At 45.1% G+C, this 18,205-nt stretch overlaps 1 protein-coding gene across 3 annotated transcripts in view; it reads right to left on the minus strand.

Moving 5' to 3' along the window:
* PLXNA4 (plexin A4) overlaps window positions 1-18,205 on the minus strand; it is a 504,022-nt gene that overhangs the window by 368,351 nt on the left and 117,466 nt on the right. Inside the window, exon 4 of one of the 3 annotated variants that reach the window (XM_071734220.1) lies at window positions 1,497-1,687. The exons of the other annotated variants lie outside the window; for them this stretch is intronic. Within the exon in view, the coding sequence (XP_071590321.1) occupies window positions 1,586-1,687 (102 nt within the window). The 3' untranslated portion in view covers window positions 1,497-1,585. Of the gene's footprint in view, window positions 1-1,496; window positions 1,688-18,205 lie in introns of those variants that run through there. 3 annotated transcript variants of the gene reach the window in all.

The raw sequence follows: 18,205 nt of genomic DNA on the forward strand, positions 1-18,205 counted from the left end.
GAGAATATTTAGTTTGGAGAAGGCTGAGGGGAGACCTTATTGATCTCTACAACTGCCTGAAAGGAGGTTGTAGGGAGGTGGGTGCTGGGATCTTCACTCGAGTAAATACCAATGGGACTGGAGGAAATGGTTTGAAGTTGTACCAGGGGAGGTTTAGACTAGATATATTAGGCTATGTATTATTTATTAAGAAATTTCTTTACTCAGGGGGTAGTCAGGTATTGGAACAGGTTGCCCAGAGAGGTGGTGGAGTCACCACCCCACCCAAATTGGCTTTGGGATGGTTTTATGCCCTCCTAATACTGCTGTAACACAACAACCAGAGGCTGCTGTAACACTCTCAGGTTTTAGAACCTCTCCATACAGCCATGAGACAAAGCCACACCAGGAGGTGTTTCAACAGGGGGTATCTCCACTTATTTGGATGGGTTTGGGACAAACTCTCAGACCAAACATTGCTGGAAGAAGGCAAACTGCTGGGTGATGCTTCAGAAATAAAAAAAAAAGTCCTCTGAAGAGAGGGAATATTTAGTTTGGAGAAGGCTGAGGGGAGACCTTATTGATCTCTACAACTCCCTGAAAGGAGGTTGTAGGGAGGTGGGTGCTGGGATCTTCACTCGAGTAAATACCAATGGGACAGGAGGAAATGGTTTGAAGTTCTAGCTGGGGAGGTTTAGACTAGATATATTAGACTATGTATTATTTATTAAGAAATTTCTTTACTCAGGGGGTAGTCAGGTATTGGAACATGTTGCCCAGAGAGGTGATGGAGTCACCACCCCACCCAAATTGGCTTTGGGATGGTTTTATGCCCTCCTAATACTGCTGTAACACAAAAACCAGAGGCTGCTGTAACACTCTCAGGTTTTAGAACCTCTCTATAGAGCCATGAGACAAAGCCACACCAGGAGGTGTTTCAACAGGGGGTATCTCCACTTATTTGGATGGGTTTGGGACAAACTCTCAGACCAAACATTGCTGGAAGAAGGCAAACTGCTGGGTGATGCTTCAGAAAAAAAAAAAAAAAGTCCTCTGAAGAGAGGGAATATTTAGTTTGGAGAAGGCTGAGGGGAGACCTTATTGATCTCTACAACTCCTTGACAGGAGGTTGTAGGGAGGTGGGTGCTGGCATCTTCACTCGAGTAAATACCAATGGGACTGGAGGAAATGGTTTGAAGTTCTAGCTGGGGAGGTTTAGACTAGATATATTAGGCTATGTATTATTTATTAAGAAATTTCTTTACTCAGGGAGTAGTCAGGTACTGGAACAAGTTGTCCAGAGAGGTGGTGGAGTCACCACCCCTGGAGGCACTCAAAAACTGTGTAGATGAGGCACTTCAGGACATATTTTAGTGGGTATGGTGATATATATATCACCATATATATATATAAAATATAATAATAATAATAATAGTAATAATAATAATAATAATAAATAATAATAATCATAATATATACATTATTTTGTTATATTTCATTTCATTTTTTATCTCATTTAGAGGAAGGAATGTTGATGGTTGGACATGGTGAACTTCAAGGTTTTTTCCAACCATGACAATCCTGTGACTCCCTGAGATCCTGGCTGTCACTGCTGCTCCCTCCCAGGCACAGCAGCATCATTACATGGTGTAACATGTAGCTGGTACTCTAATCCCTGGGTCATTGCTTTTCCCCATCTCAGGCAGCTCTGGTTAAAAACAGAAATGCTTTTTATTTTCTTATCTATAGCCTCGAGCTGGCTGATGCAAGGCAGAAAAATCCAGAAGGTGAGCAAAGCACATTTTGGAGGCAAGGACAAGGTGTTTGGTTTTGCTGAGAGTAACAGCTCCCCATACAACACCTCCTTCATCTGGAAGTTCCCAAAGCTCAGTTGGATCTCCCTGGACCTGCTCTCCAACCCCTCTCAGCACGTGGAGGCTGGTAGGCATTGCTTTGGGGAAAAAAAAAAAAAATTAAAATGACAGGTGCTGGGGCCCAGGCTTGAGATGAGAAATGGTTCTCATTTCTGTGAGTGCAAAGGGTTCAGCCAAGGTCGATGGTAGAGGTGCCAAGGGAAAACATAACTAACTTTCCCATCACTCATCCCCCTCCTTCCTTCAGCAGAGTTTGGACTTGCTAGAGGAAGCCAAGGTGAGAGGACAGGCTCTGAGACAGCTCTGCTGAAGCCTGGGGACTTGGGCTCCTTTTCAGTAACCCCACCAAGCACATCTGGTGCCAAAGCTGCTCCAAGCCATGACACCCATCACCAAGGGCGCATCCCCTCCAAGCCCAGCTCAATCCCAACCATCATCTACAAACCACCACACACACCCTATAGATTGGCCTCAGTTTAGGAAGGATATCAAGGTCCTGGAGTGGGTCCAAAGGAGGCAGCTGGGCTGGTGAAGGAACTCGAGCACAGATCCTGTGAGGAGAGGCTGAGGGAGCTGGGGGTGTTGAGGCTGGAGAAGAGGAGGCTCAGGGGAGACCTCATCACTCTCTCCAACTCCCTGAAAGGAGGTTGGAGCCAGGGGGGGGTTGGGCTCTTTTCCCAGGCAACTCTCAGCAAGACAAGAGGGCACAAGAGGTCTCAAGTTGTGCCAGGGGAGGTTTAGGTTGGACATTAGAAAGAATTTCTTTGTGGAGAGGGTGATCAGCCATTGGAATGGGCTGCCCAGGGAAGGGGTGGATTCTCCATCCCTGGAGATATTTCCAAAGAGCCTGGATGTGGCACTCAGTGCCATGGGCTGGGAACTGCAGTGGGAGTGGATCAAGGGTTGGACTTGATGATCTCTGAGGTCCCTTCCAACCCAGCCAGTTCTAGGATTCTATGATTCTATGATGCCATATATTCACAGGAACACACAACACCAACACCCCTGTGCAACCTGTACCCTCAAAATGTTCTGCCTGTGTGTGCACCCAAACGGGCTCACAAGGGGTGCAGGCTCCTTCTTTCAAGACAAGAGGGAATGATTGAACCAAGGGAGGTTTAGATTGGATGATAGGAGGAATTTTTTCACTGGAAGAGGCATTGGAAGAGGCTGTCACTATCAGAGTCACATAGACATAGTGCTTGGGGATATGTCAGTGTTAGGTTAATAATTGGACTCAACCATCTCGAAGGGCTTCTCCAACCAAGGTGATCCTGTGGTTCTGTAAATCCCTAGAAAGAGGAAACTTGTGCTGTTCCCTAAACAAGAGAAACTTGTGGTGTTCCCTAAACTGGGCCCCCAGTGTCATGGATGACAAAGTAGGTCAGTAGCTTCATCTTTGACTAAATGATCTTTGGGTCACTTCCAACCCAAACCATTCTATGATTCTTCTGGAAGAATCTGCTGGGCTCTGGCAAGAAACCACAACAGCACAACAAGAAGACATCCTCCACTCTCCAAAATTTCCCCACAGAAAAAATCACAGAGTATTAGGAGTTGGAAGGGACCTAAATTGAGTCCAGCTCCCTGAGAGAGCAGGATCCCCCATATAGAAACACATCCAGGTGGGTTTGAATGTCTCCAGGGGAGGAGGCTCCACAACCTCACTACCAGAATACCCTTCTATGACCATTAACCATTCAGTAACATTTTACCTGGCTGTATAAACCTCTTGCCACATTTCTGCCAAGCCCTTGTCACCTTTTTCTTATCAGCAGCTTCTCTCTGATAGTATAATTCAGGAGCAGCAGCACTGGGTCCTGGTTAATAATTGGACTCAACCATCTTGAAGGGCTTCTCCAACCGATGTAATCCTGTGGTTCTGTAAATCCCTAAAAAGAGCATCTTTGTGAAGCAAGGAGAGAAATTTGTGCTGTTCCCTAAACTGAGCTCCCAGTGTTATGGATGACAAAGTATTCAAGTAGGTCACCTGCTTGATCTTTGACTAAATGATCTTTGGGTCACTTCCAACCCAAACCATTCTATGATTCTTCTGGAAGGAATCTGCTGGGCTCTGGTAAGAAACCACAACAGCACAGCAAGAAGAACATCCTTCACTCTCCAAAATTTCCCCACAGAGAGAATCACAGAATATTAGGAGTTGGAAGGGACCTAAATTGAGTCCAACTCCCTGAGAGAGCAGGATCCCCCATATAGAAACACATCCAGGTGGGTTTGAATGTCTCCAGGGGAGGAGGCTCCACAACCTCACTACCAGAATACCCTTCTATGACCATTAACCATTCAGTAACATTTTACCTGGCTGTATAAACCTCTTGCCACATTTCTGCCAAGCCCTTGTCACCTTTTTCTCATCATCAGCTTATTTCTGATAATATAATTCAGGAGGAGCAGCACTGGGTCTTGGCCAGGTAGAGTTGGCACTCAGTACCTGGCAGAAATCTGGGTTGTGCTGCCCACTGCTTCCCCCAGCTCTGGGCTCAAATGGAAATAAAAAACAACTTCTGCCTGCACATCACACCCACCACAGCTCTACCTACAGTGTTGTAGATCTTCATGTCACTGTTTAAAGGCTGACACATTTGGTCCCTAGAGGAGCTGTAATTAAGGGACATGTTTGCCTAGGAAAGGTGTGGATGTTCCATCTCTGGAGGTGTTCAAGGCCAGGTTGGATGAAGCCTTGTGCAACCTGACCTAGTGGGAGGTGTCCCTGAATCTTGATGACCTTTAAGGTCCCTTCCAACACAAATCATTCTATGACTTTATGATTTTCTGTTTTTTTGTTTTGTTTAGTTTTCTATCTTATTTCACTGAGCTGGGAACCCTGAGTTAAGCCCCAGCCCGGGTGACCTTACTGGTGAAATTCTGACCAAGTTCAAGCAAACCACAGCTCTATCTGTAGTGAGGTACCTCTGTAAAGGTTGACACATTTGGTCCCTAGAGGAGCTGTAATTAAGGGACATAGGGACATCCCTAGTTTGCCTATGGAAGATGTGGATGTCCCATCTCTGGAAGTGTTCAAGGCCAGGTTGGATGAAGCCTTGTGCAACCTGACCTAGTGGGAGGTGTCCCTGAATCTTGATGACCTTTAAGGTCCCTTCCAACACAAATCATTCTATGACTTTATGATTTTCTGGGTTTTTGTTTTGTTTTATTTTCTATCTTATTTCACTGAGCTGGGAACCCTGAGTTAAGCCCCAGCCCGGGTGACCTTACTGGTGAAATTCTGACCAAGTTCAAGCAAACCACAGCTCTATCTGTAGTGAGGTACCTCGTTAAAGGGTGACACATTTGGTCCCTAGAGGTGCTGTAGTTAAGGGACATAGGGACATCCCTAGTTTGCCTATGGAAGATGTGGATGTCCCATCTCTGGAAGTGTTCAAGGCCAGGTTGGATGAAGCCTTGTGCAACCTGACCTAGTGGGAGGTGTCCCTGAATCTCGATGACCTTTAAGGTCCCTTCCAACACAAACCATTCTATGACTTCATTATTATCTATTTTTTTGTTTTGTTTTATTTTCTATTTAATTTCACTGAGCTGGGAACCCTGAGTTAAACCCCAGCCCTGGTGATATTAAGGGTGAAATTTTCACCAAGTTCAAGCAAAACTTTCCCCCAGGATGTCAAGGAACAAAAGGAAGAGTAAGTAGATTCCAACTCCACTTTCCCCTCCAGCCATCCATCTACCTAGATATTTATTTGCTCTTCTGTCACTACAACATCCAAGTGTTTCCAGAACACCACTGTTCATGCCAAAGCTGAATGAAAAATCCTCAGGAGCCCCGAGGTGCTGGGATGCAGCAGCCTCAGTCACCTCTGGTGCATACGAATGAGAAAGAGGGATCCTCTCATCCTCCTTCACCCTGATAATGCACATGAGGAGAGAGATTTGCAGCCAGCTCCCTGGCTACAGATTTTGTGATCTCAGATGAATAATGGTTTAGTTTATTGGAAATTCGCTTTTCATTTTACTTCAATTAAATGACCGGCAAAATCAATCACATACTTTCTGCAACCACTAAATCTTCCGGAGGGAAAATATTTATCAAGTCCCAAGTCACCAGCTTTAGGCTCCTTATCCCTCCAGCTCCCTGGAATGGCTTTGTAATGCAGAGGAAAAAAAAAAAAAAAAAAAAAAAAAAAATCAGTTTGACAAACTGGAACTTCGGGAGATAAAAAAGCAGATTTTGAAGCAGCAATGAAGCATCCTACAGACTTCAGCAGAGGCCAAACCAAAGGATGACATGGATTCATCCAAGTGACACCAAGGTGATACATAACTGAGATTCACAGAGTTATCTGGGTTGGAAAGGACCTCTGAGATCATCAAGTCCAACCCTGGATCCACTCCCCCCATGGTTCCCAGACCATGGCACTCAGTGCCACATTCAGTCTCTTCTTAAAAACCTCCAGGGACAGAGAATCCATCACCTCCCTGGGCAGCCCATTCCAATGCCTGATCACCCTCTATGTAAAGAACTTCTTCCTAATATCCAACCTAAACCTCCCCTGGCAGAGCTTATCCATGAGGATGAGCTCTTTGGCACAGAGCTGCTATTTTTAGTTATTTTTTACCATCCCCTGAGACCTCTGCTGCAGGTATCAAAGTCCTCAGGCCAGAAGATGGTTAAAATGAAAAGTTTGCTGTTTAAATCTGCAAGACTCCTCCGTATGGCACCAGCAGGAATCTGCCATCAGGGAGCTGAAGCAGAGATGTGACAGCTTTGGCAGACTTGGAATAAACTCTGTTTGTCTCAAGCATCAGGTCCTGATGAAGCCCCATCTCATTATATCTCACTGAGCCTGGCTCACAGTACTGTGGTCAGGGGATGGAAAGGTTGCCTTTGGCAGAACCCAAGTCAGCATTATTGAGGATTTGCATGTCTGTGCTGCCTTTTCATCCCAAAACTATTGCTTTTGAAAACCACAAGGTTCCAGTTCCCATTCCACTTGAAAGTCTCATTTTCTGAGGACTGAGAGGCTCTGCATGACTGTCATCCACAACCCAAAAGTGAGCTCGGTGGAGAATTTGCTGCTGCATCCTCATTCACATCCAGTTTTCCTCAAAGTGGGATGAATGAAGACCTGGTTTTTCTCTTCAGGGCCCACATCTCTGCTCACTTAGTCTGGGATTTTCTGCTGGATTGGGAAATGCCAGCCCTAAGGCAATCACTGCAGTCATCAGTCTGCCAGCAGAAATGAACAGACCTCAGCTATCATAGAATCATAGAATTGGCTGGGTTGGAAAGGACCTCTGAGATCATCAAGTCCAACCCTTGATCCACTCCCACTGCAGTTCCCAGCCCATGGCACCGAGTGCCACATCCAGGCTCTTCTGAAATATCTCCAGGGATATCTCCAAATATCTCCAGAGAATCCACTACTTCCCTGGGCAGCCCATTCCAATGGCTGATCACCCTCTCCAGAAAGAAATTCTTTCTAATGTCCAACCTAAACCTCCCCTGGCACAACTTGAGACCTCTTGTGCCCTCTTGTCTTGCTGAGAGTTGCCTGGGAAAAGAGCCCAACCCCCCCCTGGCTCCAACCTCCTTTCAGGGAGTTGGAGAGAGTGATGAGGTCTCCCCTGAGCCTCCTCTTCTCCAGCCTCAACACCCCCAGCTCCCTCAGCCTCTCCTCAGAGGATCTGTGCTGGATCCCTTCACCAGCCCAGTTGCCCTCCCAGCCTCGTTGCCCTCAGTTGCCTTATCCTGCAACTCAATCCCTGAAAAGAGTTCTGAGGAATGCTGAGGTCAGAGGAGAGTCCTCTCGAGTCCAGAGTATGTTGGGGTTTAGATCTTCACTGCCAGCACCCAGGGAAGCAGCTGATCCATAATAATTCAGGAACTGGAGATCCTTTTCAAGAGCTGCTGCTTCACCAGCTGGTTTTGCAGCTTCCTCCCAAAGCTGCACCAAGTGACACTATTGAGTAGCTTTTTGTCTGCCTGGCAAAAGACACAAAACTGAGCTCCAGACCTTGTCCTAAATTAAGTCAGGGCTTCTCCTTGGGCTTCCAAGGTGAAAGGAAGAGCAAGAGTGCTCAGCAGAACCAGAGTCCCTCCAAGGACCACCAGGACTTTGTTACAATGGAGGGATCTTCTATGTCAAGCACTCCAAAAAAGACTTTTGAGGACAGAGGCATTTTGGTAAGGGAAATCTTTCCTAGCAGCTCCATAACAGCCTCCAATCAAACAGAGCTGGGAGAAAATGGAGACATTTGTGAAACTTAGCATGGAGCAAGCAGAAGCATTAAAAAATAGCAGGCTCAGGGAACACCCCATGCAAAGATTTAATTGTCCCGTTGACCAATCCACAGGAGACCTGAATGAAAACACATTCCCATTCTCACAGGCAGAGACAGGCTGATTCCTACAAGAAATCCTCCACTAGGGACTTGATTCATGGCATGAGAAAGCAGAAAAAGATTATCCTTAAGTTTTGGTTGGTCTTAGCCTGGCCACTGTCTCAGACTGCTCACAAGGAGCACAGACCTCACCTGGGATACCCAGCCTGTGCCATGGGTTCTCCTGTCTTTCCCAACCAACTCATTCCTGGGATGAGGGATGGAAATGGTCAAGCAGAAAAAAATCAGAGCCTTGGGAGGGAGCAGCAGCCACCACCAGATACCACACAGGTACCAAAGCTGCTTGGATATGATGGGATAGAGGCTGGTGAAATTAATCCAGAGCTGATGGGGAGAAGCCTGAGGGTAGGAACATGAGTTTTAAATGCTGCTAAGTGATCAGAAAGGGATTTCAGACAGAAATCAGCAGCACAGTAACACAGACACTTAAAATGTTCTGATACACATGGAGCCCAGTCCTACCAGAGCTCCTGACCCCAGGGTGCAGCCTTCTGCAGCTTCACATTCCCAAAGGATTTAAATGATTCTCCTCCTGCTTGTTTTTTCTTTAGTTTTGCCCCATTTCCATTCCTCTGACCCCCACAACAAACCACTATGATGATTTCTTGCTTCATATGTCAGTGTGTAACAACCCCATCTTCATTCCTCATCCTATAACTCCCGTACATCTGTTCCTGATGCTAGTACAAAGATTTTTTTTTTCTCTCTCTGAGGCTGCACTGGTCACACAGCATTCCTGAACCCTTCCTGCATTCCCAGCTTTCAGCCTGCCCATGCCACCTCCAGTTCCACCTGGGGAACAGAGAGAGTTTCCTCTGAAGTTACTAAAACCTAATCTTCAGCCACTGGCATTAAAATGCCAATCACAAATATGATGCCAAATGACAACCCCTGGGCTACATCCCCAAGAAAAGAAACCCCAACAGCTTCACAGAATCCCACCCCCAAAGCAGCCAACTGACTCTGAGAGCATCTTACATGTCATGGCAAATGTTACACCCTGACAAATTTTTTGCTTTTTCTTTGCAGTCACTGCAAATATCTGCTCTAAATCTTCCAGTCACCCACCTGCAAACTGCTCTCAACAAACGACAAGGTCCATCCATCCCTGAGTAACACAAATTTCCCCACCACAATGATCCAAATCCTGTGCAAGTCCTTGCAAGTTTCCATGAAGTAAAGCTCAGGGTAGATTGGAAATTACTGAGAAACAGTAAACATTTAAACTATATTCCACTGTGTCCATGTTGCTTTTGCCTCCACTCATTCCACTTTTCCTTTCCCTTGCTACCACTTCATCCTAATTCTTCCCTTCTCTGGCATAGGTGCAGGAACTAAGAGGCCACTGAGTGAAGTTTGGAGTCAAAATCTCCTAAAAGTACTCAGAATCTCAGGCCCAGACTATATGAAGACAAACCCCAAATTCTCCACAGCTGATCTTAAAAGCCTTCACATCATCCCTTCGTGCTCCACATTCCTCCCTACACAACACCTGAAGCACTGGAGAATATTCAGGTTTTTCAGTCTCTGGTCCACAGGCAACTTCTGTAGGTGCACAAATAAAAAGTGACAGAGTAAATTCCTACACTGAGACTGGAGGGAAAACTTCTTGTATGACATTGCTGATGAGAAAGTGGTTAGGGTCCATAAATCTAAGAACTTCAAAACCACCTACAGAACACTTAATACCACTCAAGTTGTTTTGAAAGCCTAAGCTGGATTTGGCCAGGATGCTGAGGTTCATAACCTCAGTCTGCTGGCTTGGGCAGTGGAGCACTGCTGATTTAAAACCACCATAAGGAGGTCAGGACTTATATTTTAACAACCTGAGCTCAACATCATGCCAAAACACTACTGAAATTCCAGGCTGCCTCACTCTGAGAGCCACAAACCATCTACCCAATTCTTGCACAGCTCTAACTTCTTCCACTTTGGGGTTTAAAGGCTCTTGTCCAAATACCAACCAAGTCCAAACACTCTTAGCTTAAAGGTTACAGCAAAATTAATGCTTTGGGATCCCTAACTTCAGCTAAGTACACTCCCTCCAGCAAAACTGCTTGACTGAGGACCCAAAAAATCCCTTGCACGGCTCCAATAAAGCAATTCCAATGGGCAGAAAGACTTGGGAGATTTATCTGGTTTCAGGACAAGGTCATCTTTTCATGCAAAAATCAGCAACTTTGTTGTGAATCTCATTTAAGTAGCAAGAGATTAACAATTCCTGTCAGTTCTTTATGGATCTTCATTCATTGCTTCCTGCAGACAGAGGTTCTGTCAGGCGTGTCCAGTTATGTGTTTTTATCAATGGTTATTGATGGTTTTCAATTACTTCTGTGACACTTTAAAAAATACATTTGTATGTGGAAAGCACTCAATATAACCCCATCCCAGCACTTTCTAGGCTGGAATCCTCTTATTGCTGAGCTGGGCTTGCATCTCTACACTTTGTACAGCAGCTTTTCACTGCTTGGCCAACCCATCCCTAAGTGCCATCCAGCAGACATCCTTCTTCCTAACTCCAAATCTCTCTGCAGATGCAACTAATACAGATTTAGATCAGATATTTCAAGAACATCCCTATCTAGTGACAATTTCTCTCCTGAAGACCTTGTAAACATGGTCCTTGAACTTGGACCCTGGAGATAATGTTCCAGGAATGGTTATTCTGCCTCTTAACCCCTCCCTCCAATATTTTGAATTTACTGCTAATTCTTTTTTGCAATTTGCAAAAAATTGCCTCGCATCTCTACTCTTTTTATGCCAAAGTTCTGTGGAGTTCACACACAGAATGCTGAATAATTAAAAGTTGTGTTGAACAAAGACCTTGCAGTGAAAGCAAAGTTCCTGCAATCTGTGTCCCCAGCTCCCAGCCGGTCCAGCCAAAGTGATCACTTCTTCCATCAAACTTCCTGCAGACCAAGAAAAGACAAATGAAACCAGACCTTGGCACTTTTTGCCTTGTTTCTCTGGGAAGAAACTCAAGATCTGCTGGAAATGCTCAACAAAATATCCACCCAAAGCCCTGGATCCTGCGCGTGATCGTTCCGCAGCGCCCTGCACTTCATCCAAAGAACCAAAAGTCCTCCTGGAAACTACACAGCCAGCACAAAACCACAGCTCCACCACAAAATGAACTAAAATAGATCACAAACTGAACTGATGGGAGGAACATTTTCTTTCACAGAAAATATCCCTTCTCTGATTTTTCGTTCCCGACCCTTTGCCGTAAATTCGTGAAAAATCTTCAAAACCCAGTCTGGGGAACTGAAATCCCAGGTTCCACTGAAATTAAAGATCAGGAATTCCACTGAGCCATTGGTTTTATAGCCATCTAGAGCTGTGCAGATGGCATCTCCCTTCTGCACTGGTACTAAAAACATTCTTTCCCTCTCCCACTATGTCTACCGACCTGCCTCCTCCACCACTTCTCCCACCCTTCTTGGCTTTTCAGATGTTAATTGCTTTTCTCATTAAATTGAAGGCTTAATTAGATTAAATGAAGAACAATAATTGCATCTAACTAGTAGTTAACTGGGATTTTGCTGTTTCTTTTGAGATCTCCTGAAGAGAGTTCTATACAAAAACTGGGTGCCCACTTCTTTTCCACTTTTATCTGTTGATTCAACAGAGAGAAGTCAGTCTGGATGCAGCTAAATTCACACCAGTCATTTGAAACATCACATATTTATTGTTACTCCAGCCACCACTTCTATATTTGGGTTGGGTTAAATGCAGTGGAAGGAACTAAATAATAAATTAAACATCTATTTGTCATTATTGCCTTCAATATTTTGCCGTATTTGCCAGTGATGGACACCAAAAGGGATTTCTTTAGCAAGATCAGTGAATTAAGACTTTTCTAATAAACTGAACACAATCACTTCTGTGTTATTGGTCAAAAAATCAAACCCTGAAGGTCAAGACAGCCACATACCTGCTCAAGACCTTCACCCTACACCTCCAGGTTTAGTGTCAGGATGCAGAATGCATCTCAGATACTCACACACTTGAGCTGCATGATGTTTTTTCTGGATAAACCACAGCAATCCTGTCCCTGGCAGGATCCATCAGAAGCTAGAAACTGCCTTCTGACTCAGACAGAGACAACCACATCCCTCCTTGGTGCTGCCTCAAAGTTTAATTGTTAATAAGGAAACCAACAACTGGCTGAGGTCCTTCCTGATTCTCTTTTCCTGCCCCATATCTGCCTGGTTAGGACTATCCTGAACGCCAAGAGCCCCTTGAGGGAAGGAACAGACATTTTTTAGGATTCTCCCTAACCAGTCTGTAGGGAATAGAGGTGGCACTCTGAACAGAGCAGTACATCAGGAGTGTTTCTCCCACCAAAAAAAGCTTTCTCTTTGCAGTAGAAGTCAGCCACACTTCTGTGTTTGGTCTGTTCTATTCTGTGTAACACTCTCCTGCCAATAGGTCAAGAAATTGGGTACAATGAAGAAGCTGTTTTCTGCCAGAAGGGTTTGCTGGAGGAGATGAGTGAAGGAAGATAGGAGTATTATTTATGCAAGCTGAGACAGGAGCTGAAGAGATTTAAATCCTCTGGATAATCGAAATTAGATTAAATTCTTGGTGTAGGACCCAATTAAAAAAAAAAAAAAAAAAAAGTAATTATAATTAAATGCTACAGAGTAAAAGAATTCTCTTACAGGGCTCTTTTATCTTGAAAGATCCCCAAGACACAAGTGGCATGTGGTTTTCTCCAAGATGGGATGCAGCAAATGCCTGATAAACCTTGCACTGAAGACAGATCATTTTTTAGCCAGAAAAAGAGGATAAATAGGAAGCAGAACCAGCAGAAAGAGGCTGGGTTAGGACATGCAGTTGGGTCAGGACATGCAGACTTATCCTTTCCTGCTCTCAGTGCCCAGAGATCAAACCACCAGGTAGCTTCAGAGTATCTTGAGCAAAAATATTAAAAAATACTTTTTTACCAAAATCAGTGCTAATAGACATAATGTACCCTGTCAAATTTAACCTCTTGCCACCTGAAGAAATTTGGGGTTTTTTTTAGGAAGATAACCAGACAGATACCAAACACACCTGACTTTAGTCAGCTGTGAGAGCAGACAGGGAAAGGGGTGACCCCAAATCCTCCTCATTCAGCCCAGTACTCTAAAGTTGATATAAAAAAAGATGTAAATATGATGAACACCCATCCCAGTCAGCATCTGTCCTGTCACCCAGCACGGGGCAAGGTGACCTCAGCACAGTAAAGGATGAGTTGACATAGGACACTCAAACCCATCAATAATTCTCTGAGTAAAACTCTCATCCTTCCTCTCTCCACTTTTTTTTCTATGTCTACAGCTTCTCAGCTTCTTGTTCAACAAACTCATTGAGGCCCCTGGTCCTCATCCTGATTCTTGCCTTTCCAAGACAAACCAATGGACTGGGAGCTGGATGGATTTCATGTCATGATGTGTCCACATGAATGCAGGTCTCAGAAAAGCCATTTTTAGGAGCCTGTTCTCCACATTGATTTCCTCTCCAGGCCAAACCAGACTTGCCACTTCTCCCTCCTGTGGTCTGGAACAACCAGGGTTTGTTTATAAAGTTTCTGGGCTTTTTGCTTAATTTAAAGCAGGCTCTTTCTGCTGAGTGTCACCAGTTCCACTTGGCTGGCTTTGATGAGCACAATGTGACTGCTGGAAACTGAGACAACCCTGTTTCTCTGTGTCTTTCTCTCCCTGGAGCATCTTTTGGGTGGAATGGAGAAGGGAGAGAATGCTGTTGGGTCAAAGAGAACACAAGCATTTGCAAACTGGCCTCAGGAATGGGTCACTGCCCAAGGCCTGAGTAACCAGAGGCATTCAAGTCCTTGCTTGACAATAAATAGCTTGAAGAAAAGAACATTTTCATCCTGAGATAAATCAGGGATGACTTCCAGAGACTGTAATGTTCCCTTTTTCTAAGAAAGCTAAAATGAAAGTTCCATCTTCCCTCTTTGAAGCTGGTTGGAACCAAAGCACACACAATGAAAAGATTTTACCAGAAATCACACAGACATGGTAACCAACACAGAAACAGAAATCCCATCTCCCACTCTTTCCCACACATCATCTCCCAGTTCTCTTTTTACAGAGATTCTCTGTGCTTATACAGGTGCCATCACACAGAATTTTTGATGTGTTGGCACGGGTAAGGTCGATGGCTCAAAAAATCAAAAAGGCAAGAAACTTGGCTGAATGCCAGGATGCAAATCTTACACCCAACACTGTGAGCAGTAACAAGCCACATGCCTCAATCTTCTCTACCTCTCTGTGATGTGCTGTAGCCAAGCCCTACCTATAAAAACATGGTTTGGTGCTCTTCTGTGGCATCTTCAGCATCAGCTGAAGATTCCTTGTGCTCTAGGATGCCATGGATCCCATCTGGCCAACCAGATGGATCCCCCTGCCTGGCCTGATGCTTGACCTGCTGCTCAGATCAGAGCAGTACCTGGGGTCCCAGTGTGGACAACAGCTCATGCCACCCTATAAAGAAATATCTGGGTTCTGTAGGGTCTTTCAATCAATCCTCTTCCACCACAGGAGCTCAGGTGGAGCCTCATCATATAATGATGCTTCCTTTCCTGGGCTGAGAGAGAAGATACTTCAGAGGTTTGGAAGAGTGGAGAGTTTGAGACTCTATGACATGAGCCAATTTAGGAACAGGATTCCATGAGAACAGAGCTGGAAGCAGTGGTGTGGAAGGGGAGGATGCTGGCAGGATACAGAGCAGACCCTGAGGATCAAGGGAACACTAACGAAGAGAAGAAATATGTCAAGATCCAGAGTAATAAAAGCATCAGAGCCCACAGCTGCAGGCTGGGGACCTGTTTTGTTTTGAAAAGCTGTCCACCTCTCCTGGCTTGATTAAGGAATACTAATTAGCTGAGCAGAGAGCATCAGTGATTTTACTGTCCAAGGTTTGACCATTGTTTATGGAAGAGCAAAAACTGATACAAAGGCTTTGGGAAAAGGGGGTTACAGCTTAAGATCAACATAGTCCTGCCCTGTGAGCCTTGTCTGTCTCCTCCCCCTCTTCCTCTCCCCAAATACTTAAAAAAAAAAAAAACCCTCAGAAAATTGGTCTTCTTGTCTTCACTGTGACAGATTGTATTTCTTCTTTATTCACAATTACTGCAATTGTATTATTTCCATAACAACAGACTGTGAGATCAGAGAGCTGCAGATGATGGTTTGGAAAAGGAAATCAGCCAGGTAAGATGGTCTTAACCCTTTTATGTTTCTTGAGTCATGGGTGGGACTTCTCAGGAGAAGCAACACCTAAATTACCCCATGAAATGCCACTGGAGCTACCCCAACATACCCCAATCAGACCCCAGATCATGCTCACAGACACCTGAGAAAGAAATGGAACCAAGTGCAGCCTTTCTGCAGCTGATGACAGAGCTCAATGAGGAGGGGGACTCTGCTGCATACAAAGGTTGTTGCTCATCAAACCCTTTTTGCACCTATTAAATGTTAAGCACATGTTTTGATTTGTGTCACACTGAAGTGTCACTGTCCTTACAAAAGAGGTGGAGCAGGTCAGCATCTCCCCAGAAAGAAGCAGGGAGCCTTTCTCTGGAATGGGAGGGCAGGATTTGTGGTGGGAGAGCATAAAACCCCTGAGCAGGAGCATCTACCCCAGCTCAACAGCTTCAATGCTCTCTGTAAGGGAATGGGAAGTGGCAGGAGAAGATGTCACCTTGTGAAGCAGCCTCAGTTCTCTCCCACTATCATTTTGTCCCTTTGAAACCACTTTTCAGTGCCACTGGGGGAGAAGGGATGAGAGCAGAAGAGATACTGGCAAGACCAGTGGAATCCCAGAATCCCAGATTGGCTGAGGTGGGAAGGGAGCTCAGAGCTCATCTCCTCCAAGCTCCATGCCCAGGGACACCTCTCATCCAGCCCAGGTTGCTCCAAGCCTCATCCAACCTGGCCTTGAACACCTCCAGGGAGGGGGCAGCCACAACTTCTCTGGGCAATCTGTTCCAGAGTCTCAGCACCCTCCTCCTGAAGAACTTCTTCCTAAGATCCAGTCTAAGGAGTGAAGGAACATTGATGGACAGAGGAGAATGTGCCAAGAGCTGAATTAAGAAGCATCAGAATCTGTAGCCAGAGGGAGGAGAGATACTTTGTTCTGAAAAGCTGCCCACCTCTGACTGGAGTGAGGAGAAAGGGGCATCACTGGCTCCACAAGCAAAGAGAGAAGAGGTGTTGGGGGCTTTTTTCTGATTTATCCACAATTATCCAGGATGGACACACACAGGAAGCACAGACCACCTTGGCTATGTCCCCCCTTCCCCTTAACACAGAGCACAGACAGGAAGAGGACACCCCAAGGACAGACAGCTCAAGCAAAACATCCAGGAACCACCAAACCACGAGGAGATAGGGCTCTAAAAACCAGAAATCATGGCAGGAAATGCTCCTGGCTCTAACCACATCATAATGTTCCATGGATTCAATAATCTGAAAGGTCTTTTCCAACCAGAACTCTTCTATGTTGCAGGGACTGGACTCATAAAGGCATTGGACTCTTTAAAGGCACTGAGGTGCCTCCCCATGACATTGCCCAGGAGGTACCAGCATGAGTAAATTAGTAGTAGTGTTAGGTTAACAACTGGACTCAATGCTCTTAAGGGTCTTTTCCAACCTAAATGATTCTGTGATTCATGCCACAGGCTATGGATGTGCCCAACACTTGTGCAAAAGCAGAACTGATATTTTTACATCCTACTCCACTCCCAGTCAGAGTTTTCCCCAGCAAACACCAGACACACACAATTAGCTTGAAAAGAAGAATATCTCTGAGACTTACCCCATGAGTGAGATAACTGGATGGTTTGTGGCTTTCATTTAGGGACTGGACATGTAGGAGGGTGTGAGGATGTTGGGGTTTTTTTAATAGTTAATTATATAGCTTTCTCAAGCAGTTACTAAAATCTGCTAATTATCCCCTGGTCTCAGTAAAAGGAAGAAATCTTTCTCTCTGGATTGTTCTGGTGCTGGTGACAAATCTTCAAGGCCAATCAGTTGTCACTTTGAAAATAAATCCTAGGAATTACCCTCCCTTTAGGATTCTCATTGCATCATTTCTGCCTTGCAAATGGTTCCTAAGCCAGCAGGGCTGAGCTACACCTGAAACAGAAACCTTGAAATGGAAAAGTGATGAAGGTTATCATCTTTGTGTCAAGGTTTAATGTGAGTCTGGAAAAGGAAAAGGAAGAAAACCAGGAATTGGGATGGACCTTGGCACCAGTAATGCCTGCTGGAGATGTGACTACCAGCTCAGGCCACTTAAGCTCTGTTTTCCTAATACAAGAGATGCTCAGCTGAGTGGTTTGATTCAGAGGTCAATATTGTTCCAGCATATCCAAGAAGATGGATACCTCACCCCCCTGCTTTGGTAGGCAGCACTTAGACACAGACAGCTTGAAAACAGCCTCGAATAATCTATCATCTTGTGCCAGCACTTTGCAGCTGAGAGCAGAGATCCAGCTCAGCCCCTCTCATGTAATGCTCATGGCAGTATTGACCTGTGCAGAGTGGTTAAAGCCAATAAAATTCAGGCTTTTTGAAACTATTGGCACAGAGCCTCTTGGAAGGTGGTTTTGAGCCTTCACTTTAAATCAGATTAGTCATTCACTGCATCTTCATCACATGAAGGACTTCCCTTTTGAGCTCTGTGCTGTTTAGAAAAGCTCAAAGCCCTTACTGCTCAAGGCACTTCTGGGAGACAGCAGCTGAGCATCAGGAATTTCGGGTCAAAAGAGCCTCATTCCCTGCCTTGGATTTTGGATCACCAGAAGCCAAAAAGCTGTGTGCCCCAAGATGATGTCAGGGGAAATTTTGGTGGTTCTGGAGAAAAGGAACAACCTCATCTGGGAAGCCCCAGAGTTAGGAAGGTCTCTGATATACTTCAGACACAGGGGGTGGCATCAGTGTAGGGTTGGCTCAAACCTT

Source organism: Heliangelus exortis, chromosome 1, assembly GCF_036169615.1.
Source record: "Heliangelus exortis chromosome 1, bHelExo1.hap1, whole genome shotgun sequence".
Classification (NCBI taxonomy): domain Eukaryota; kingdom Metazoa; phylum Chordata; class Aves; order Apodiformes; family Trochilidae; genus Heliangelus; species Heliangelus exortis.